The 25530-nt window shown below is 40.7% G+C and overlaps 1 protein-coding gene across 1 annotated transcript in view; it reads right to left on the minus strand.

The window, feature by feature from the left end:
• AGBL1 (ATP/GTP binding protein like 1) overlaps positions 1 to 25530 on the minus strand; it is a 265954-nt gene that overhangs the window by 163446 nt on the left and 76978 nt on the right. Inside the window, exon 18 of the mRNA XM_032195002.1 lies at positions 13630 to 13810. Within this exon, the coding sequence (XP_032050893.1) occupies positions 13630 to 13810 (181 nt within the window). The remainder of the gene's footprint in view (positions 1 to 13629; positions 13811 to 25530) is intronic.

Below are 25530 nucleotides of genomic sequence, written 5' to 3' on the forward strand. Positions count from 1 at the left end.
AATTTCAGAATACTTAAGGTTTTGGGGCAGCAACTTAGCATCCAGCCAAATTGTCTTCTAGTCACAGATCAGATCATACCTCTTCATCCTCAATGTTACGTATTCACAGTAGATGCTTCATGTAGAGATATCAAAGGTGTGATGGAGCAGGGCCTCATGAGCACTAACAAGCCCTTCAAAGACCTTCATAACCCTATAAGCAGTTCTCTCCCTGAAGCTGCTAGGATGGAGTTCTGAATCAAAAATATCACTTCTGCTTTCCTGTGTATTTTAGAGTTTGGCATAAAGACAGACTTGTTTGTGTGTATGAAGGGAAAGAAACAAAAGAATGATAATTGAGCTAGGGGCAAGCCTTGGTCATTACTTGGACCACTAGGCAACAGGGTTGAATTACAACTTGTCATGACAGCACCCTAAATAACTGTTAGCTGGAAATATTAGCTTACATTACAGAAACAATTACAAGAGTTAGCCATTTGGAAAAGGAAAACATACTGCTGAAGCACTGCTGTTCAGCCACCACAGTTCACATTCTTCAGATTAGAACAGATATTTCACGGCAAGAAAAAAAGAAAAATCAGTCCAAGTTTATGTCCAAGTAAAGCAACATGTTTTCAGCATCACACACCTCAAAACACACACATATTTGTGTGCCTAATCTGCATAAACCCATTCCCATAGGATGGGCATAATAATCAAAAATGAGAGCACAAATGGCTGTTTAAATGCCTAAGCTCCAACTTGAGTAATTGTGTATGCAAACGCATATGTATTTTTCAAGCACAACAGCATCCTTTCAATAGTGACAATCTGGATCAAATGGCCTCGATTACCATGACTATATATGCACTTACACACATAGAATGCTGTTCTTGGCAAACCCCAAAACAAACTCCTTTTTTAGGCTCACATCAGGTTAAAGCAAGAATTAGCAATGAAAAAAATCATACGTACACCACAAGCTAGTTTGTGGAGAATTAGTGCTTGCTGGATACATGTTGTTTAGGGACCACATATTTCATTTGAGACTGTACAAGCAAAATTATAGTTTCGGAGCTGCCGTGTGTGTTTCTTAAGGATGGATAAAATGCTTGGGGAAAAACACACGCACACAAAACAGAAGCAGTTTGATTGCAACTAAGTGATTTAATTTTCAAGTCACTCTGTAGTTCACAACATCTGCTGCAAACCTAGTTGCTGCAGCTTCTGCCCAATGGCTTTAAACCAACAACCTCCAGCATAGGTTCAGAGGTTATAAAGAGCTGCCTTGTCCCAGTCCAAAGGTGGTACACTAGGCAGAGCCTCACATTAAAGTAGGTACAGCTTTGCTATGGTGCTTTGTGACCCTTTAGGACAAGAAAAAATTATAACAAATACATTGCCGTCATCAGTACATACACAGCCATAACTGACACATACCAGCCAAAAAAGGGAAAAGTATGAACACCGGCAAAGAGCAGCAGTGAGCTGGGCTTTTGCTTTGGTAAGAAACCATGTAATGGAAAGATATACTTGATTCAGATTATTTCTGCAGCTTACAGCAACAGAGGATCTCTCTTAATATTCTCCTTTTTCTTTACATTCCCAGCTGTATTAGCATTATGAGTCTGGAAGCGCAAAGCCATTGATATGGACACTGATTCTGAGCAGACTGTGTGCTCGATGAGATTACATACTGTTCAAATCTGTCTAAAGATAGACGGAGAAGTAGCATAGTTCAAGGGTGCCCTCACCTGCATGTCAGGGAAAGAGACAGAAATTACTGCAACCTAAAGTGCTCAGCTCTTCAGTGCTCTTCTCCACTTGAAAAGTAGCATGTGCACGCAACCACACAGCACGTTCCCCACACACCTATTCCAAAGCCAGCTTTCTTCACGTAATATGCATGTTGTGGAGGAGGGAAAACAGCTATTCATCCATTGCCTTTTCACATTCAACCCTAATTCATGTTTATAGTGAAACACTAGACAGATCAACAAGTAGTAAGTTTGGCTACTCCATGGAAATGGTTTAACCCACAAAGTATGACCTGCTTTTCCCATATTGACTTCCCAGAGATCTCAGCCTAAACCCAAAGATGTTATTAAAAAATTCCTAAAAATATTCAAGTAGAACATCACTTAATCTCCTTTAGCTCTTTCTACTTCAATTTCAGGCCTTGCTTTACATCTCTGCCATCACACTTATAATCCAGGCCTGCCTTGCCTGGCATTATATCCATCAGAGCATAGAATTCACTGCTAGCTCAAATATGGCACTAGAGATTTCTATGATATAGACAAACATCTATTAGAGAACTGGATGACAGACCACCAAATTTCTTCATGTCACTGGAGCAAGGATTTAAAACCATGATCATGCTCTGTAGAAGTGACTGATTAGTTCAATAAACTGCATTAATACCTAAGCCTCTTTTCCTGCTTCTTATCATTTCTAAATGGTATTAAAATAGTTTATGATTGTTCAGCTACTCTGCACTTTACATCCTCTTATGTCATAACCATTTTTGAGAAGACAGAAAAATTGCCACTTTTCTAATCTTTGTCTTTTTTTTTTTTTCTTTCCCCCTAATGATATTTTGCTAGCTAACATACAATGAATATGGGAAATGTTCCTCAACAAGCATGTTTTCATTAGTGTTATCTTTGTTGCCTACTGGTAAAAGACACCATGGACCAGAGCTAGAACTGGGAATTGAATTTCTGCTTTAGGCACTGCTCAATCTGAGCAGCTGTCCCCTGGGAGAGATGGTACTTCCTTCTCCATCAAAAGCTGAAGCTGAACATGTTGGGGTGAAAAATGAGGGAACATAGGGGACAAAAATGTACTACCAGAGATGTCAATAGATTCACATAGAAAGAATCCTTGCATTCACAATGTTGTTATTGCCTAGTAACTCTACAGGAGTAGAAGGAGAACGTTAAGAAAAAAAAGGCAGAGAAAATAATCAAAACTAGCATTGCATGAAGGTACCGACCTGATTATGGATTGTTATGCATACATATTTAGAAATAAATCACTTTGCCTATTTTCAGTGTATAATACATATGCAGTGGAATAATCGGTCTCAAACTATTATAATAATTATACTTTAAGTACTTATCATTTGTTACAGACAAATGAAAGCAATCCGAAAAGTGGTTTAAGATCTAGACTACGTTGTTCAGTGCCACTTCTTCACTGTATACTGCTATTTCAGACAGAGGACATGGAAGAGTCCCATAGAATGTAAAAGAATATTTAACCATCTTATATAAGATGGTTAGACTCAACCACTTGTAAAATTCCAGTTCTAAAAGGTCAGGGAAAAGTTGCTCAGCTCTAAACAGTTCTGAACAGAGCATAATTTCTACTGAATCTCACTGTATAGATAATCACTATTCCCATGCAACAAAACATCATTGTAGGGTTCCAAGGGTTCCTGTCATGGTTACAATATCATTCAGCTAAGCTCTGTTCAAATACTAACCTCAAAGTTTTGCAGTAAGTACAGACTCAAGGTGCACCATTACAGAAGCCCTCTTCCTTGCCTATCTAACTTCTCCCCCACCCCACCCCCAGTTCAAATCTGGGCTGTATGACTTCAAAAGCTCTTTGGTTTTCTACCCCATCAAGACCCAGAGCTGCTTTACATCATTAAAAGTGTGGTCAACTTTTTTTCCTGACTCCCAGCAGTGTTGTCTCTTATGTTGCAGAAAAGTTTTTGATTTCCCACTCCTTGCCATTCCAGCACTGACTCAATTTTCTGTTTTTCATTTTCCTGCTGCCTCTCTGGGACATTCAGGTGGATTTATAAATTAAGGTGGCAATTTGCTCAAATTACTGGAGCAAAATTTGCCCATGTAATTACCCCAATTGCGTGCGCAATCATATGAACCATGTGCACAGGTGAACAATTCAACCTCAGCTGGTCCTCTGTAGGTGTATTTTTGCACAAGCAATTTTAAAAGTACAGGTTTCCAAATGAAGCTTATTTTTGTTGATATGCCTCTTCGTCCCATTTCTAAAAACACCATTTTCAATCACCAGTCCATTTCTTCAACCCAAGGCTGTTATATATCTGCTCCCCTATCGTAGCACTTTGCCAGCTTTTATTGGAATCTGTTATTTAAATGAAACAAAGAAGGCAAGGAAAAGCAGAAGAGAAACACAGAAATACAGATGTTAAAGAACAATAGTAGCCAAAACACAGAGCTAAATCAGCACAGAGTTTTTAAAGGCAAACAACACATGGAAAAGCAGCTCTACACTTGCATAACTGAACTCCAGTTTTTTTATTCATATGCTTTTAAAACGAATTTCTGTGCATATATCACACACACAAAAGTGTTCTAATACTTAAAAGGAACTGAATGGTCATATAAAACTTGAAATGTCACCTGGAACTCCAGGGATGTCCAGTTTGCAAGGCAAAAGAAATACTGCCCGATTTATTACACAGTGTAATATATGAAGGTATATTACAAGAGACAATAACCTTCATTCCCAGGCAATTTCAGCTTTCCAGGTAGTGTGGATATTGCAGTAAAGTATTGGACATTCTTCATTGCATCTATAAAAGTGAAGTTTTTACAATTTCATTTTGTGGACTTTTCCCATCCCATGAATTACAACCCCAGCACTGAATCTGTAGCCTCCAAAAGGCATTAGCTTGGGTAAGAAGACTTGATCTGGAGAAGGGTGATCAAAACAGCCTCTCTGCTCATGATGTTAGCTCCTGTCCAATATATTCAACCTTTATATCAGTACTGCATTCCTACCACAACCAGGAATCAGATGCAAAATCCAAGGTTAACGGTAACCATCAGAGTTTTCACTGTTTGTTTACCACGGGGCCAGCTGCACTGAGGTTTGCAGGTATCTCCTGCAAAGTGCAAGAGGTTGTAAAGAGACTCCTGTGATTTAATACAATTCTTCTGTTCCTGCGTTGAAGACACTGAGCCTCATAAAGTTTCATTGGATGGCTGCAGAAGTCGTGGTGGTGAGATACTTTCCCCGTCCCAGGATGTAACAGTGAAGGAGTGCATCAAGTGGCCACAGCTGAGAAAATGGATCAGACTCCAGAAAAGATCTATCAGCCAGCACCCCAGAATCCTTTTCATTCTCATCAATACTATAGACTGTGCCACTAATGCATCAGTTCCTAACCGGGGCCCAGCTGCTCCTTGCTTGTCTGCACAGAGCCCAGCACAGGCACAATTTGTATGGGAATAATATATCAGAAAGGGGGCTTAAATAAACATAATAACAAACAAAGGAGATATTTGTACACAATCAAACTAATAAGAATAATAATATAATTCAATCAACTCATTAAATATACTAAAAGCTAGCTCTGTACACCAGTCTCCTGGCTCCTAGAAATGTCAAAGGAGTGCACATATCTGATTATGAACTCCTGTTGTCAGTCAGGAGAATAGACACGAATGCAGAACAAAAATAATTCCTTTCTGAGCCCACGGAACATCGTGTTCATATCTAATATTCATGCTAACTTGAAAATACAAGGTAGTACCCACCTAAAATGAAATAATTTTCAAGGCTCAAAGCTGAATTGTTTAGTCCAAGACATTAATATCACTGAGCCCACATCAAGTGATTTTTGCAGTGAAATTCCCAGGTGACCTTGAATCATCAGCATAAATTGTGTATGAAAGAGCCAGGGGAGATGTACTCAGCTCATGAGGTACCTTTGCTGTTTCAGAGCAAACACCACACATGCTTTTGCAACTGGAGGCCTAATGAAACACAAGACAATGCATTTGATCCTTCCAGTCCTTAATACAAGCATTAACTAATTAGTTTTTGTGACCATTTAGAAGACAGATGGTACTGTTTTCTCTGTTGCACTGACAAGCATGGTACATCACTTTGTAAGATGCCCTGCCCATGCCAGACCTATTACCAGGTCTTTGTTGTTGTTGTTGTTCTCTCCCAAGGCATACAAACAGCGATGCAACTCTCTGGGAAGTCTATCAAAAACAAGCAGTTGTGTTGGTTTTATTAGGCTGGACACTGGGACAAGCTGATATTCAACAGATTGAGTGTATTCTCCTCCCCAGACTTCTGGAAGCACATGGGATGTGCTAGAAAATAAAAGAAATGGCTGCAAAGCACCCAAAATTTCAGCTAGTGAGCTTCCAGGAAACAGAAGCACCAAGCAATAATGCCAACCACTGACTTGAGACTGGTGCTGAGTCCCATAGACAACAATAGCAGACAGGTTCCTGTTTTAGAGACTCAGCCACACAATAAATTAGGTGAGGGTGTGTTAGAACAACAGCTGGCTGCTAATTAGTCACAGCCCCCCTCAGCAGGGTATCAATAAAGTGGCAGAGAACATCTCGAGTAAATTAAATTTTAAAAAATCCTGCTGCAATCTCTCCCCCGACAGACCCTTCCTTCATCTCCCTTCTCAGCTTTTTATTTATTGTAATTACTTTAGTAATAAGATTTGTTTCCTTGTTATTATATATATTACTATGCAGGGCAACAACAACAAAAACAATAGCTGGGAAGAGTTATGTAGCTTATTTATCTCCTCAGTTGTTATTGGGCCACTGGGTGGAGGAAGCAATGAGGAGGTGGGGGCCTGGGAAAAGCAGTAAATAGAAGAGAAAGCATATTCCTCAGGAGCAGAGACGTATGGGGACATATTTACGAAGGAGGAAACACTGACAATGAGCGAATAGATCTAATAACTCAGGGGGCCCAGCAGCTCTGGCTGATAAAGGAAGGAATAAACAATCCTGCACTGGAAGCGCTGTCAGGAGGGAGTCCTGGGGCACATCTGTCTGCTGAAGGATGTGCGCCTCAGCAGAGCCAAGGATAGGCTGCCACCACGGCACAGGGCAAAGAGCTTGGTTTGAAATAGGTCACCTCCCAGTACAGAGATGTACTCAGGGAACTGTATGGTGGAGGACAAGACCCCACTTCTGAGTCCACCAAGGAAAGGTTTGCTGAGACAAGAGGAGAGGAACACTGTAGCCCATATTTCATCTTCTGTTGCTCACATACCAGCCAGGTTCACATACCCTAAACTCACAAATCACAGGCGTCATCTAAGGGGGACTTTCTGAGCTTGTCAGAAGCCATAAGGCTGCTTGCCTTAAAGAGGTGAAAGTAGTCTCTGAGCTCCATTTCACTGGAAGAAATGAAGGTGGCAGACAAGCATCCAAAAATATTCAGGATGGCCTGCTGAGAAGACCACAGTGCTCATTCACCAGCTCTGCTCCACCACTGGAACAGGATCCCTGCTCTCTTTATTAATGTAGGGCAACTGAGGCAATGCTTGAGGTAACAGAGCAGCAATTAGCTGAGAAGCATTCACTCTGTACACAGAACTTTCACCCACAGTTCATAAACGCTTCCCAGAGCCACATACCAAGCCAGGACAGACATTTCCCCAACCTGGCATTTTCATCCCCTCTGAGGTCTGAGTCAGTGCATGCAAATACGCCACCTTACAACATGCAGCTCAGAGCACAGACATTCTGAATGAGTAAGGATTGCATCTTATGCCAAAATATTTTTTTTATCTAAGTATACCTTGCCTTCTGCGTGCATTTAGCTGATGGCACAGTGGTGCTCATTTAGATTCAAGGCTTCAGAATACAACATGGGGGACAGAGTCCAACACTGTCTGCTAAAGAACAGCAGCACACTAATCCTGGAGTACTTCTCGCTCCTAGAGATAATTCTTCCCCTGCATTAATTAACGTCAGTTCAGAAACACTCCTTTCCCAGCCTTCCCACATCTTTGCACAATTCTTACAGAAACACATTTCATAGATTTGGTCTGGAGAGAGCCTGTGGAGTGTGTTTGCAAAGAGCATGGCACAATTTAGTTATGCAAGGCTAGCTTCTGAGAATTAAACTCCTCTTCAATCCTCTGACCACAGAGAAGCAATAAAGGGAAGGAGGTGGAAAAAAGGAGTGATGTCTACATTTACATGGCTTCGTATGACATCACCTCAAAGTTTAATCCTTGAGGATGCAGTTCCGGATCATCAAACAACTCCTTAAGACTAGCCATCAGCTTTTTTTGCTGTCCCTGTCCAGTTCTGCCTCTTACTGTCTTCAGAACACAATGTCTCAATGGAGGGGAATAAGCAATAATGCAGAAGGAGAAGAGTCATATATACAAATAATGCTTTTTGGTATACAGATGAACCCGCTTCTACTCCTCCTCCTAAGAGTATCCTTCAAAAAACAAACTGGGTTCCACAGAATAAGTGGCAACACTGGTATTTTCCCTTTGTAACTTCTGAGAGCACACAAAGGAAACACGTTATGGAGGGGATTTCAGAGGACATTTATATCTCTCCATTTCAGTAATTGTTAAAGAGGTAAAGCTTTTCTCTGCTTTTTCAGATTCTAGGAGGTAATGAACAAAGTCTGATAAGCTGAACAGGATAGAATAAACAGTCTGACTAAAGTAGAGTGAATATCAATGGAGAGAGAAACAGCAAAAACAACAGCTCACCTGCCTTACCTTTGAGCAGCAGAAAAGCTTACTCAGCCTGTGCTGTGGGAGGGCAGGTGCAGGAGGGAACAGGGTGTATTTAAACCAGATAAAGAATAGTCCATGGCTATAATCCAAAATGCAAATCAGGATTTCCTCTTCCTAACTGCTACTATGGTTACCCCATGGCTTTGAAAAAATCATGCAGCTTCCAAAAAATTCATCTTCCTTTACCAAAAAAAAAAAAAGAAAAAGGGGGGGGGGGGCTCACCAGCTCCAATCTCCACTGACTTGTTCAAATTCATTTATAAAAAAAGCATCAAGTTCTTTTCATTGAAAAGCTTCTTTGATTCAATAGGAGGGAAAGGAAAGCGAGAAAAGGGCAGACAGAAGAGAAGAAAGAGGACACATTAAAAGGAGTAAAGAGGAAGAGGTTGGCAATGTAGGAACAAGAAACTCAGAAGTGTGACACTGGGCAGTTAGGGGTTTGTGAAGGGGGAGAGAATTTGTGAATACACAAAATACATAGAGACTGCACGGGAAGTCTGTATGGGAAGTATTTTTTAAAACAAAAGGACTTCTCTAGGAGCTCCCACCTCTTGCCTGATCAATGATCTTGCAAGGCTGAATCATTTTTAATTTAATACTTCTGGGAAGTGGGGGGAAAAAAACACTCATTAAACATAGGCACAGTTGGCAAGCATTGAGTGTTAGCATTTGGCAGCATTTATTATTGCTGTTTATGGTGATATAAATTAGGTTATACTGACATAATTAATAACCCTAAATTTAGGGGTAATAAATAGCAATATTTATATGGAACTGCAGTGTCTGAAGAAGTCCAGCCAAAGAAAAACAAAATGCTGACTACCGTGTTGCAACTGTGAGCGTATGTGGGACTGCCAGGTGTGTGTGGGAGGTATGCAGGTTGGAGCAGATGCTGAGGAATGGCTGCGTGTGCAAGCCACTGACAGGAGCGTACGCAGCAGGTGCACAGAGAAGACAGCCCAAGAGCACATCACAAAGCAGCTTGTGACTGCATAGGTAAGCGTCAGTGCACATGCAACTCGATGCTCAAGTGTGTGATAACAAACTTAAGTGGACACAGTGCGGACAGCCGAAAGTGTTCTGTTTCTTTATGAAAATTTCCTTTGATGCTGCCGTAATTAAGCTTTTACAAGATCCCTGCCTGACCCTGGTTTCACTAGTCGAATCAGAAGATAATCTAGATTGAAGAGTAAATGCTCCCAGTACACACATTTCACTTCACTTCACGCTGCGCAAAGGTTGTTGTATGTCATTATCTCATTCTCCCAGGAAGAAAACTCACAAAAAGAGGAGGAGAAGATGACCAAGGTCGCATAGTCCATCAATAGCAGAGCCAGGAACAAAGCCTCTCGCTTACCCACTGCATTTTATATCAGTCTCCCAATGAAACCACTATTCTCCTTCATGGATTCTCCACCACTTAATAGACTGGAATTTCTTCTAAAGCTTTCCTATTTATCTGTTTTAATTTTAAAAAGGGGTAGAAGTATGGAGGCAGAGATTCATAAGAACGTTCTTAAAAACTTGGATTCTTATAGAACAACCTACACAAAAGAGTCAGCCTGCAAGAACGATTTCTCCTAAGTAGTTTAATGTGTTTGTCACTTGAGACTGACTTACACTTGCATTTCTGGTGATTAAAACTATTTTTTCCTTGTACTTTATATCAGAAGAAGAGAAAAAAATAAAGCATACAAATAATCATATTAGGTCAGACCACAGGTCTATTGGAGGAGGCATCCCATCCCCTCCAGTGGTCAAAAGCCACTGTCTGACAAAGTGTAAGATCAGCTTATGAAAGGTAGTACCTATCATTATCCTTAAAATATATATCAGTTATCACATTAGCTGAATATTATTTAACAAACTCTACACCTGACTGCTGTTCAGGATGGAACAAAACACTCAGCCATACACAGCAACTCAATCATCAATTCTCTCTGGCTTGAACAAACTCAAATTAGCTTCAATATTTGGTAGTGATCTGCACTGTTATGTGATGACAACCTCACTTGTACAAACACACATCACCACTACCTTCATTTAGCTGCAACTCTCTCCATCACTGACAGACAGGAACGGATTCTCATCAACTGAAGTGAAAGGGAGAGTGGAGAGCTGTTTCCCAGCTCAGCCACGCACAGTCAGAGCATAATTGCATTACTGTAGTCATATCTGTGATAGAGGAACATTCTCCGCATGTAACTTTCAGATCACATTAACCAAAGCAAATACCAAGGCCATGATCGTCTTGTTGCTGCACAAGGCTCCCAAAGTGCAATCGCGAGATACCCTGCTGGGACGAGCACTCTTCCACTGAGCTGTGCCTGCAGCAGGGAGCCAGCAGAGGTACAGGCACAGCTGGGCTGCTGGAAGAAATCTTTTGTAATGGTGCACTGACATTCATCTCTGTGACGGTCAGGGAAGCGTTAAGCACACTCTGGCACAAAGGGTTAGGAAGAGGGAGAGTGAGGAGCTTCAAAAGAACCACCAACAGCAAGAGTCCAACTCTTTCTTAAATAAAGATATTGAGATAAGATTAAAGAAGGATTAACACCAGTTGACAAAAAGATAGAAGGAGAGTAGGGTAGAGATTTACTGGAAGATGCACATCCAAAGCAAAAATAGAGTTTAAATAAATAAATAAAAATCAGCTTGCATACTGGAAAAGCCAGAGCCAGGATGGTCAGGGCAATGGGACTGTTCTGGATGGCTTCTACAGCAGCTTTTGCTATGGAAAAGGTCACTTTACCTGAAAACTTTGAGCATCATCCTAGCATTAAAACAGAAGGGATCACTGTCTCATAATAAGAAATAAAACGGCAGGTTACCACATGCAGGTATTTCCAGCAGAGAACCAAGACAATTGTTGGCCTCGACAGCATGTTTGACGCATTCAGTGTGTCAATCCCTTCCACAAAAGGGACTGTGAATCCCAAGATAAACAAGTGGCTTCATGAAATGTGTTTTAGAGGTGTAAAAAAATACGTAGCAAGTAACTACTTAGAAGTGTTATGGTTGAGAATGGGCTACAGACCTGTTTCCTCAGAAAACAGGTTCCCTCATAACATTGGCAGTGATTTGATTTGAAAGACAACAGGCTTTACTAAGACACTTAAACCTGGGTAAGGTAGAACATTAATAGCTAAAGAAATCTGAATGCGCATACACAGACATTAAGGGCCTGAAAGATTTTTTTTTTTTCTCCAGTGCTCAGTTATTTTCACTAAACTGTCAGTAAGCCTCAAGGCCCAAGAAAGAAATGCTTCTGTTCATGTAGCAGGGCCTGAGTCCACTGAAAAAGCATGTGGGAAGAAACAAGAATATCTGAGCCACAGAAGACTTCAAAGCCTACAAGCATTTAAATTAGAGCATAAAAGAATGGTTCTCTCCCTTCCCCAGGCCTCATCAGTTACAAAGCCATGGCCAAGTCTTTTTTGCCCTGCTCCTACTCCGCATGTAAGGCTTACCAAACTTTTTCACTTGTCGGCAGGTTTAACTACAGTTTAAGCTCCTTTGCATGAGGGAAGGCTAAACACCTTCCTGTATGACTTGTGCTCAGACAGAACACTTCATCCAGGTGTCACCGAGAGCCACATCCTCCCTCTCGAGGGCCCCTTCTCTGCTATACTCACTCCTGACAGCTGGAGAAAAAAAGGTCAGACGTTCCCTCCAGTCCTCCATCTGCTGGAAACTTTAATTAAGCACAGTGAAAGGAAAAATAGAAAGGGGAAAAAAAGCCACAACCTTTCCTTTTTTTTGCTTCTGCTGTCTGGAAGGATCAAGGAAGAATTTGGTGCCAGCAGAAGCTTCAAATACTCAGGGGCAGTATTGAGCTACTCAGAATAGTCTTCCCAAACTACTAACATGACACACTCATGTCCTGGGGAGTGTAGAAGCACAAAAACTGTTCAGAGTCACAGACCAGAGACCGAACAGAGACCTAAGTCGCTCTCTGCTGAAGCCCTCACCCACAACTGAAATGAATTCATTTAGAGCCAAACAAGTTCAAGTTCTTGTTTAGGGTCCTTTTTCTGCCCCTGCAACACCTGATCAGCACAGCCTGACCTAAACCAGATGGGTGACTGTAGTTTAAGATAAGTTGCACCTCTATGCTTTGTTATGTATTACAGTGCTTGTCTAAAACCATCTTTCAGCTTTGAGATTGGTCCGTTCCAACAAGCTAGAGGACACAGTCCTTAGTGAAACCTGCAAGACCTTATTACCAGGTCAAAATGCACAGCTTCTCTGCTACAGATGGGATGTGGTCACAACTTTCTGCCCCTGCATCAGAGACAGTACAGAGACTTACAACCATTTACAAGCAGTTCACAACTCACCATCACTCCAAAAACAGTCAAGTGCAAACCTACCATATCATACTACACTTGTCAATCACTCAAGGGGAATTCCTCTTTCACTAGCTCTGAAGTGATCTATTTCATTTCACTTTAACATATTAGAAGCAAATTTACACTTTTTCATCTGTTGGGAAAGGAGAAGGAAGGTATGTTAGTGTGGATGGGCAGGGTTGGTGTAAAAGCAGATATAAAGAATGCAAAAATGAATCTGCATTTTTGTAAGCTCACAAAGACTTGGTATCTCTTAGGAAACGTGTGGGAGAGAAGATTGAAAAGGAGGTGGGAGAAGGAGGGAGCTTCACTATATGGAAATGTTTCCATGAAAACTTGAAGACTTAATAGATCCTTACTCATCTTCCCTCACTCAGGCTATGCAAAACATTAAAGACAGTTATTCCCAAGTATATCTCCTTACAGGTGAAATTTGCCCTGCTGATTTAGCAGAACAGACAGATCTCCATTTAGCAATCAAGATCCACATTGTCTGGTACCTCTATGCAGTATGAGACACCTTATGGCCACACACAGTACAGAATCACAAACATCTGACCCACGCAAGACAGCGCACTGGGCTATATCCAAGAATTACATTTACCATACAAGATTAATAACAGAATGAATAAAACACAAGGTTCTAGGCAAAGAGAATTCTTCTGACCCAAAACATGCAAGACAAGACCTGCTCAGTGTACAGGAAAGAAGCCTGCAGGGAAACCCAGCAAAACCCCACAAAAAGTACATGCCACTACAACTCACTTGCCATTGATGACTCCATCAGGATTGAGCATGGGGACAATCTTGAAAATGAAACATTTCCTCAGGAGATCAGCAATGGGATCGTTGCTCACAAGGAATTCTAGGGTCCCTTTCATAACCCAGCTAGCATTGCTTTCTCCAGGGTGAACACGGGCCATTAGAAAGACATATGGACGACTGTCTGTAAAACAAGAAAAGATTTGAAGATGTTACTCATCAAAGCTGCAGAGGCAGAGTTTTTGAAATTAACCATCATTTCGTAAGCATCCAATAAAAGTTAGAAATAACGTGCTAAGACAGTCCACTACTTTTGCTGTTTTCAGTTAATGTAGACACAGACTCAGATTTGCAAGAATGATTTTCAGAAGTTGCAACTAGAGCAGTTCAACTGTTTCTAGTAATACATTTGGCACAGGAGACATAAGCTGTGGGAATTTGGGATAGCAGAAAGGAGTTTCTGTTGTTGTGTTTTTTTGTTTGTTTGTTTGTTTGTTTTTAATCAAAATCTTACTAAACAGTCCATTGATAAGCTCTGATGAACCCCCCTTTCAAAGTAGACTTGCAGCTTGGCAGAGAAAGTTGCCTTGTTATCAGATATGTTATTTGCTGTTCCTGTGAAAAAGCACCCACATTTGGCCTAGTTATAAATCTCCAAAATCTCTCAGTATACATATGCTTAGAAAAGACCAAGTCTGACAGCAGACTCTTTGAAGATCCCATCTGTGTCGAGCATACTCCACGGATGGGCCAAGGAAAAAGGAGAAGGCAGAGGGAGACACCTGCCAGGCAGTGAAAATAAAAAGGAAAGGACAAAGCAATGAGGTGCCTTAAAATGATCCCTTTGTGAGGCGTTCACAAGCTCACGCAGCTGTCACAAGTCAACCTGACAGATTTGCTTTAGTGGAAACCAGTATCTGTCAGGGAATCACAATGATGCCGTGATGTTTTTTCCAGCTCTGTCAGGTGATGTCAGAGCTCAAGCTCTGTTCACTTGCATGAATTGAAGGGACCTCAGTTGACAGGCTTTGGAGAGGTAAAAGGACATAAAACACAACGAAATGTATCATCTGAGTGCCCTTGTAAACAAATGCTGAATTAGCAAGTTATGCTCCTTTGCCCTTGGCTCCCAAAGCTGTCCTTCAGTTTTCTAAATGCTTTACAAATCATTAATCAATTAATGTGAAACGGGGAGGTAGCACACCTAGCTGAAAAATATAGTGCTATTAAAGTGCTGTTTAGAGATTTCGCCAACAAGCAAAGACTGCTGGAGCTGAGAACACAAGTGAAATTTTCTCATTTCCCAGAGAAAGAATAAACAATAATTCTTCTTAAATGTATATTCTGTACACTTCTGCTCAATCTGTACATTGTGATACAATACAATTATGTCTTTCAGGGATGCATACAGATTTAGAAATAATCCCCTTTGTACTCTCCCCACTTCCATGCCTTCCTCTTAAGCATTTGGTGGGCAATACTGCACTGTCAGCTCAAAGAACTCATAGAGAACAATCTTGCTGTGGTCCGGTAAAGCAACCTGAACTCTTTTCTCAATAGCCATACATTTTTTTTTTTTTAAATCATTCTTACACCTTATTCTTATACCACACTTTTACACATCATAAACCCAAATTACGTATATACATCACTGAAAATATACCAAGTGCCCAAGTCACATCCCAGCCATTCTGCCTTTTTTTTCCCAAAATTAGAATACACAATTTCTACTCTGCTCCAGCTAAATGCTGTGCATTGCAATCTACCTTAGTAATGCTTTTTAATAGAAACAAGCAAAAAACTAGCTTTCACAAAGACATCAGCTGCATTTTGCCATTTCCAAACATTTTTTTCTTTCTCCCATCTCCATGATTTAGTGCTGTTTTGCAGGCTCATTGCTGAGCTAAACTTATGGGACTGTGCTGTTGTAGTGGAGAATGAGGCTCTTGAGGACTCCTAATGGACAACAGCTGTAAATAGCACAAAGCAAAATAAAACATGTTCTCTTGCAATTGATGAATACAGCTTTAACAACTCTTGTCTCTTCTGTACATTGGGAGAGCACACAGCATGTTAATTGAGAGATTCTTCCCTCAAAGTAAGAAAAGAAAAAAAAAAAAAAAAAAAAAAAAAAAAAAAAAAAAACTAAGCAAGGACTTTCTCATCTCTGCTAATTGCAAATACTGTGGGACTGCCAGAGACCTGAGTTCTGTTCTTCTTCTCAAGACCGATATGCCTGTCTGTCCTCATTTGAATGTGAGAAAAGCTTCTAGAGTTTCCTTATCTTAAAACCCAGGAAATGGTTGGGGTAAAGAGAGCAGGCAGACATTATCTACACTGTTTCCCTCTGGGTGACAACAGTGGCAGCCCACAGCTGTAGGGTTCAACCAGGGAGTTCTTTCCACTCCAGTTAAAGCTTCTTTTAATAGCTCCCCTCCTGACAAGCACGATTGCAACTCAGACATCCCATCCACAGGAGAGTCATAACAAAGGTCCGTACCAGTAGGCAAACTGCAGATCTTGTTAAGTGCCTGTTCCCTTCGCAGAAGGCATTGCAGCCAAATCCCATATCAAAGTGCTGCTCTCCCCCCATACTGCACCCAGCGTGAAGACTAATGAAGCACTAAATAGAGCAGAGAGTTGATGTTATGGCCATAACACTTGCTACCCTTGAGACACCTGGGAAAGACAGACCTGACTCTGTGACAGGCAGAAATCACTCAATCTTATAACTGTAAAGCATATCCAGTAATTTATCTGCCTTGAAATTGTTGTGATAACTGTGATAAACATTGCAGCTTATGAAAACAGTAGACAGCAGCATTGGTCAGCTGTGCTCAGTTCACCAGCTGGAAAGCACCAGCCAAGATTTGTGCACTTAGCTGAGCTGCTTCACTTCATTCCTGCCCTGTTACTGCAGTCCTGATCGGGCCAGCTCAGTGCTACCCAGCATAGCCTGCTGGTTTCCACTGGTGCTCAGCTACCCTTCCTATGTCCTATTTCAATCCTAAGCCTCTTGTGACTACCTAGTGTGCCACATCACACCTATCTTCATGACACTGAGCTACAAGTTCTCAAACACATCCCTCGGGGCCCAGAACAGAGCTCAAGTCTTCAAAATCCTCTGGTCAATGCTTAGGCAGAATCCTTCCCAAGTTCTGGGGAAGCTGCCAGAAAGCTCAGGTTAGCCATTTATCTCTGCAAAGCCCACATGACACATAACCTTCTCCAGGAATGTAAATAATAAAAAGAGAGAGCAGAGGAACCTTTTCATGCTACATAAAGCCTCATCCAACAGATCTTGTCTCATTACTCTGCGTTACATTTCGACATGGCCAGGATTTAACGTGGCACCAACAAAACCAGAGATGAGAGATTAAAGCATCACTGATGCCTCTTGCAAAACTTTGAGCAAAAACCCTTTGAGTAATAATTCTAATGTATCACCTACTTCCCATCTCCCCTTCTCTTCACTCATTTTTAACTGTGGATATATGCATGAAAATAAGAGCTTTGTTCTTTCAGCACTGCTAACTTGCTGCTTAATCTCCTGTCTGTTGTAGGGATCCTCCTCTCATTATGCCATCACCAAGATTCACTAAGAGGTGACTTTGATGTTACTAATCATGGCATCAGTTGGGGAAAGAGCAGCCTGAAAGAAAAGAACAAAACCACATTAACACAGCAGCATCCCTCATCAAGACGAGCACAGAAAGGAAAGGAAATGCAGTTCCAGATGCCCTGACCTGGGCTAAGGTTCTAAATTATATCAAGCTGAGATTTGGGCTGTGCCATTTGTAAAGGGAGAAGGTTTTGAAACAACACAGGATTTTATAAGGAGTCAAAGGGAATTATATACACAGCATGTGAGAAATTCAACCTAGATCCAGGTCTTGACTCAAATTTTTCTGGCTGTGCTTCTGCATACCTCTCTTTCCTTTACCCCCAAGCCCAGGGCCACTAAAACGCAGTGCGTTGTGTTTATTTTTTTTTCCTCCTTTTATTTCTAAATACAGCATGAATTTATCATGAGCATTGCACAGATCAAAGGGTCACGTTTACCCCAGGACAGAGGAGACAAACCAAGAACGCTAACTCTCCCTCCCAACTTAATTATCTGTGACCACTACAGCTTATTCTGAGTGTCAAATGATAGGGAAAAAGGAGCACCAAATGTAGCTCTTCCATGCATGTCACGGCTGCGTCCTGCTCTGGATACATCTGATATGCCCAAGGCTGCATAGTTACGCAAAGTCAGAGAGAAGACAGGATATGGTGTGATGTACAATGAATATATTAAAGTTTGAAAAAAAAATTACTTCAAATACCGAGATCACAGAAAACATGAGACTGATCTGAGGCAGAATCTGTGTCAGACACTTTGCTCTCCTCCTAAAGCTTTTCCTCTAGTTGTCAGTCTTTCAGTTACTTTAAGATACAATTCTTTCCTCCCCCATTCTTCCCCCACCCCAACGTTACTGTCTCCTTGCTGACCCTGCTTTTGGCTAAATGCTGCAGAAGCAGACATGTCTTGTGACAGAGGCAGAACACAGAGTCTGGCAGGACCAGCTGTTGTTTTCCAGAATTATCAAGGAGCTATTTCTCCCTTAAACACACTTACATTATATGCATTATTACTCTTACCTATGGCAAAGAAGTGAACACTACAAATTGCCTTGGCTAGCTTTTCTCTACCTTCATAGCGTGGTGGGGGTGTTTCAGGATCCAAGTTGCTTGGCAACCTCCTTTTGTGCATGGGTTTTATGAATTCATTCACCTTTGAATCAGAGATGATTGGGGAGATGCATGTGGGTATAAAGCGTCCAGCCCTGGTACAGCCTGACATCCTATTGCTGCTGGTCCCAGTCTGCAGTGACTTACTCACATTCAATGGTGTGCCTGCATATTTACACTAACTTCCTTTAGGTCCTTGTTCACACAAGTCTTGCATCAAGCCACTCCACTACATTTCCTGGAATAGTGTCAGGACTATGCCTATAGCTACATAGGTCATCCTCGTCACTAGGGCATCCTAGTTGCCCCTTTAGAAATTTGATCCATGAAACCCTGTAGTCCTCTGGAATGAACTCTTCTGTCCTGAGAGCTGCTGGAATCACTATTCCAGTCTACACAGCATCTCAACCACTTCTTTTTATCTCTGCAATGCAAGGCATCTGCTTGCTATTTAAGATCAGATAGTTAAAAGTGTTAAACATTAGCCATTAGTGACATCAGAAATATTTTATTTCATCGTGATATTTTCATCATCAGGACTTCTTCACACAAATAGATCAAAAATAGGTATAGAAAATTCTCTCTTGCCCTCTCCATTACTGACAGTCTTAGAACTTTTAAGAACAGAATAATATAATTACTGGGATTTCTTTAATAATTACCTTCCAAAGCTCCTCTATTATCCTTAAGTCTACTAGTTGCAAGCTTCTGTGCATGTGTTAGTGTGCCCTTTGAAAGCACCAAATAAATAATAAAATAATCTCCAAGAATCTTCACAACAGATTATCTAGGTAGCTGATGTATGGAGTTCCAGATTTTCTGTCAAAAGCAGGCAAAGCTCCATCATCGCCTGCTTCCATAACACACACATTAGTCTTAATTTTTTCTATGGCAGCAGGCGATTTCAGATACTCAAGTATTTTGTACTGTCATGTCCTGACCATCAATCCATATGATTTTCAACCAGCATAGGAAAAACACAGATTGCATTGCAGAAATGGAACACCCCTGAGACATGGCAAGTAGAAAAGGGAAATATTTTCAAGTTAGGTGTGCTTGTGGCTCTAACTTTCTGGGTTCTTCATATCAGGATAACAACACTGGGCTGAGAGAGGAGCCAGTCAGTGGCTGCCCAAAAGACTGGAAGACACTGGAGCAGAGATCCATCAAAACAGGCTACAATCCTATTCTCATTCATTATAAACAGCGCAGTGGAATTATTGCCCTAAATGTTCCCATGCCTAAAAGAAGATACGGGCAGGCCATAAGTGCAGCAGAGACCTGCAGCATAACTGCTGCACAGGCTGAGTACAGAAATCCATAGAGCTATGAAATCCATGGGCTGTTTTCCGAGAGAAGGATTTCATCTGAAATGAAATCAGGCAGGAGGAGCAGACTGAAAAAGCTTCCTTTGTCATAGAAATATCTCCCTGGGTAATCCGCAGTGATGGAAAAAGGAAACTCTGATAATTTATGTGACAGTTTAATGGGATTTTGGTGACACATGATACTTTAGAAAGAATTTGCCCAAATAGGACAGACAGGACTTTAATAAGGCTTCAGCTCCACAACAGCAAATATTCTCACCCTTTACTTTTACATTTCATCCTACATATCCACTATTCACCCACAGCCCATCTATCTCATTTGCAGGGCACATTTCAGTATTGTGAGAGCAACAGCAATTCTGCACTTTTGGTGACATCCCTGGCCAGAGAGACCTCTGAGTATCTGATCCCTGAAGGGATCAAGTTGACCGTGCACCTACAGGGCAGAGCATCAGAGCTTTGAATTCTGAACCATAAGCTGCCCTCAGGCCACATCCCCAGCTCTGTGGATATCCTTAATAGCTCCTCTGCAGAAATCAAGGGTAGCAGATGGACAGGACAGTCTGCAGCAGGAATCACTTGCAGTGGGGATGCCCCCAGAGTACACTCCAGGAGTAAATGGCTTTCACGCTGAGCAATGCCTCAACCTATGCTTTTTGTTTATGAGAGACAGCCTTTACCCCAGTGTAACACCCCCATGCCCTTCACTGCCATCACTTTGCGAACAGGCACAGCAGCAAAAGGAATTGCTTACAGTACTAAACCAGGGTGAAGCCAGGGTTAATGGGATGAAACTTCACAGAGGAACATTTAGGTTGAATATCAGTGAATTATATTGAAGAGTCTCCCCTGTGGAGAGGTAGAAGTTAACATTAAAAATACGTTGCCCAGAGCACTAGAAGCCATTCTGTACATAACAATCTTGCAGTATCTGGGGACAGAGATAACCCAACAAGCTTTTATTTTCTTTCTTATTTCTATGGATCCACTTCTGAAGCCCTTACTTTTCTAGAATAGCTCCTTGCTGAATCTGGGCAGGAGAGGAATGGTCAAAAACTGTGTGAAGACCTCAATGTTTTGCCCAGTCTGTTACCACAGGAGGCAAAGATCAACTTGGGACCCACAACTTGGTCTGTTAGCCCTAAAATGGGCATGGAAAATAGAGCACCTGTCAACATTTCTCTCCCATTGGGAAAAACAGCCAAATTTCACAACAGAAAACTTACTTTCCTGTTTAGTCCTTCAAGCAATTCTGCTCTACCAAAGATGAGTTCTGTAGTAAATTGAAGCTTTTTGCCTGTACAGAACAGAAATTTAAACCCCACCTAATGCCACCTGCATCATAAAGTAATGCTCATTCTTAAACAAGGGTTGTGTCTTTAAGAGGTACAGATCCAATCTGTCTCTGACTTGAGGTCTTCCTCAGGGAACGACTTGTAAGAAATAAAATATATTAAAAGGAAGTGCAATCAGAGCATCCCATTATCAAAGGGATAAAATATCAATTTTTGTCAAGATAAAAAGCATTGCAGATTGGCTCTGATGGGAAAAATTAAATTCTTGGTCTTCACTTGATTTGATATTTATCACTCCACTGCTCTAGAAATATCCTGTCAGGGAATGTTTCTTAAAAATATTATCATGTATTTCTCCTGCAGTTAGCAAGCTATGAGGGTTTTAACTTGTGTGCTTTGGTACACATGAAAAACTCATAGGAAGGGAGAAAAAGGAAAGAAAACAGTCTACAAAATGCACCTTCTAATACTTAATTGTGTCAACATCTTAATAATGAACCTTTTGCCAATTCACCTCATCTGGGATATCAGTAAATCGATTCTTACCTCACCACTGTTCTAGAACTGTCTTGCCAAGAGCTGATCCCAAAAGGAGTTCTCTCTTTCCACATACAAGAAACATAAGGAAAACCCCCCAGAACTGGTCTTCTAATTTTGAACAATGAATCTGGTCTTGATAGCAAGTTCTTAGATGAACTCCCCATACAATTGAGCAAAAGAATGCAAGAAAACAAACAATATAAAAGGCTTTTCAGTGAGATCATTGTAACAACAGAACTGGTGTCATCCCCATGACCTTGCAAAATGACATAAGCAAAAACATTTTTCATATTCTAGACTATGTGATGTATATAACGTGCACAAAGGGTTTGACTGAACTGGAAATGTTTAGCACCGCAGTGATGTGGAAATAAGATCTTTAAACAGATCATCCTACTGTCCATCCAGGATTGGTGCAGATCCCTGCATCCATCAGCCTTGACGAGAAGCTTACTTCTACATAAATAATTTTATCATGATAAAGAACTAAGTGGGATGCACTAAAACTTTGTGTCTAAAACATGATAAATGGAACTTCATCACTTTTCCCTCCTGAAATGTTTAGGACAACTCATATCAGTAACTGGTTTAATATTAGTGGCTAGTCCTAACCCCAATTCCCCTACTGCCAAATGGCAATCTAGAAATATTAGCATTTTAACAGATTGTTTTCAAACCCTCATCAGAACACAGGCTCTCAGTAGCTGTTTAGGCCATGAAAAGAAAGTAAATTCATACCACAAGCAAGTTCGACTACTGATATACCCTAAGGATGACCAGAGAAACGGGAACCCATGGCATAATCAGAAACTCAGAATACTCAACAGAAAGATGGGCAGAGCAAAATGTGCCAGTGCAATAAAATAGATAACATGAGAAAGTTTCGAGCAGTACATGGTAAGACACTGAGCAGTCACAATCTAAGGTCAGAAAGAAGTTCTTCCCTTCAGATGCTTGTGAAGTGATTTCTAATGAATCATGTCTTTCTGCATCAATCATGATGGGGAGCTGAATGTCAAGCTAGGAAGACTACTAGTCTGAGGAAAAATATTTCTTCTTAGGAATAAGATGGCAGAAAGGCTAGGCAAAGGAACTTTTTTTTTTCCTCTTTCTCCCAAAAGTTACAACAAAGCACAGAGGAGAGAAAAAAAAAAAAAAAAAAAAAAAAAAAGCTACTCATGAATAAAGGACTCAGTCTGCAGAAAAGCCTTGGCAGTATCAGAAGGCAAACTAATAGAAGTAAACATGTCTAGGAGAAGTAAACATGTAATGTCCAGGATTCAGTTGCTTTTCCTTTCACATTACATTACGTATCACTGCAAAAGTGGGAGTTTTCATACAAAAGATGTTTTTGTTCTTTAATTAATAGTTTAATTGATATCCAATTTATTTTAAAAATCTTTATAAAGTTATTTTTGTCAAATAATTTAACAGTATGAGTGATGGCTGCTGATCAGTCTGAATTTCTGACGCGTAGTACAGACTAGCTTCAGGAAACTGATAGTGCGTAACATGTTTCTTCAGTCAAGGTGCCTTCCTTCATTTTCAACTCAACATTTCCCTAGCAGAACTCTTCCAGCTTTCAAATCCATACATTGTTGCTCAGTCATTCTTTACAGCACCATCGGATCCCTAGGATGAGTTCTGCTTTTCTTGACACGAAGCACTCACACTGAAACCATTATATTTCAGAGCATTCACTACCATTTCATCTTCTGCTCTATAAACTATCAGAATGCTTTTAAAAGAATCACTTATTTAAATAAAAGAAAATCACTGCAAATCATGGTCATGACAGGCTAATGGCAAGAATTGCAAAGATGAATCATTGTCCTTCTGTGTCTAACAAAGCTTCTTACACCAATACATTGTTTGCAAAAAAAAAAATCTACCTAATGCTTTCTAACTGCAAGAATACAAATAACAACCTTCACCTGTCATCTAACATCCCCATGAACCTCAAAATCAAAAGGTCTCCTTAAATTATTTTTGTTTTCTATATTAGTTAGCAAGCTTTCTTCATGGATGAAGAAACCAACCACTCAGTTTCACTGCCTGTTTGTAATACAAATTCATTTCAGAGCTTGTATGTATTAGATGCATGCTTTAATTTGATTTATTTTATTTGATTTCTATTAAATTACATTTGAGGCAGGTTAGCAGATGGCCTCGTGGGGAGCATCTTACCAGCATTACCCTGTGTGCAAACAGCAATTATTTTATCTGGGCTGAGCCCAATTTCAAGTCACATCTTGATAAGCTAACAAATAAGGTCGCAGTATCTGCATTCCAAGTGATATCCCAACTGGTGGGAAAGAAGCTTGACAAGCTCGAAGGTGGATTCTGGGAGCGTTCTGATTAAAAGGGTATGATGTGAAAGAAATTAAGCAGCAAGTCACCTTGCTGAGTGTTGATTGAGCTGCGATGAGCAGGAGCTTTGTTTCAAGTCTATCTACAGACATTCCACATAGCTCGCAGGCCCATCACCTATGTCAGCACAGAGACTACATGTAGCTACATTTATTGCTCATTCACAGTTAGTAAGTGCTAAACGCAGGCAGAATATAGAGAGTGGGGGCAACAAGACTCCAGAGGCCTTCACATGTCTCTTGCTTATTCTTTTGCCTCTGGCTAGTTGCTCTTTGTGCAGAACAATTCCTGTGTGTTGGATTATGCTTCACGGTGACCCTCTTGCTGTATTTTCGCCCTTTCAAAATGCTTGACAAAGCTGTCACAGGAGTTTGGCATCTGGAAGCTGTGACAGACACTATACGACCTGATTCATAAAACATAACTAAACAGCTTGTGCTGCCAGGGGCCAGGATTTACAGGACTGTGTTTCAAGAACAGCCTTCGATGCCTGCTCTACTGAATGCACTTTCCCACTCTGCTACAATACAAATTCCCAAGCTGCATTAGGGTGACCTGCAACGCTATGAAATGACAAAGCAGATGAGACACTAATCTTGTTAGAGTCTACCCTGTCTCCTGCTGGTCAAGAAGGGGAAAGGAATGACCTTGGCACTGGCTGCACCTTTTACACCACGTTACAGGGGAGGGAACACTATAAAAAAAAAAAAAAATAAATAAGACTAAGACATCGTTTTTCAGAAATTACTCCAGCACAGCAAGCACAAAGAAAAAAAGTCACAGATAATTTCTGCTGTGTTATCCACTTATCCACTACTGACTCATTTTTACAATAAACGCCTCCCTACATTTTCTTCCTGTAGGTACAGCTTTACCAATGATGTATTTAAGGACTTTCTACCCTCTCAACTGTCCACCTTTTTTCTTCATTTTCACTTCAGTCACAGTCTTCAGGTAGGTGCTTATGGTGGTACCTAAAGGTCCTTTGGAAGACTTGTCAAAGCCTGATGCCAGCAAAAATAAATCCCAATCTCACTCATCATCTTCTGAAAGACTTCACATGTTTCAAGCATATTCCAGTTTAACAACACAGGGTTTTAAAGAACAAGCAAATTGCCAAAGGATAACATACATATCAGTCACTGAGTTCAAGCTCAGTTTCCAAAGTCCCAATTATGAAGTATTTTGTGTCATCCACATTCACTTGAGAATTGAATTTCCACATGAACCATGACTTCAGAGTACTTCCTCCTATTTTTGCTTTGGTATTTAGTTCATCAGTCATGAAAATTAATTGAATCTGGAACCTAAATATTATCAGAATAGTCCCTCCTCAGTTATGTTGTCTTATATCATGATACTACAGCATAGCTGTCAATTTCATATTGAAACCCACCCATGCTTCCCAAAATTAGTACATACATACACCTTTGCAGAGTGCTACAATATTCCTGCATCAATCATTATTATGTCTCATTTTCAGACTTGAGGAGAAAAGTGGTGTTTGCAGATCAGTAAAAAAAAAAAAAATAAAATGAAGTAAAATAAAATGGTATGAAATCAGTAAGTTCAGACCAAGGGAAGAATGAGGAAAGAAAATGGGAACTTGTAGTAGGTCTGCTTTTTCTTAAGGGAGA

Source organism: Aythya fuligula, chromosome 11, assembly GCF_009819795.1.
Source record: "Aythya fuligula isolate bAytFul2 chromosome 11, bAytFul2.pri, whole genome shotgun sequence".
NCBI classification, from domain to species: domain Eukaryota; kingdom Metazoa; phylum Chordata; class Aves; order Anseriformes; family Anatidae; genus Aythya; species Aythya fuligula.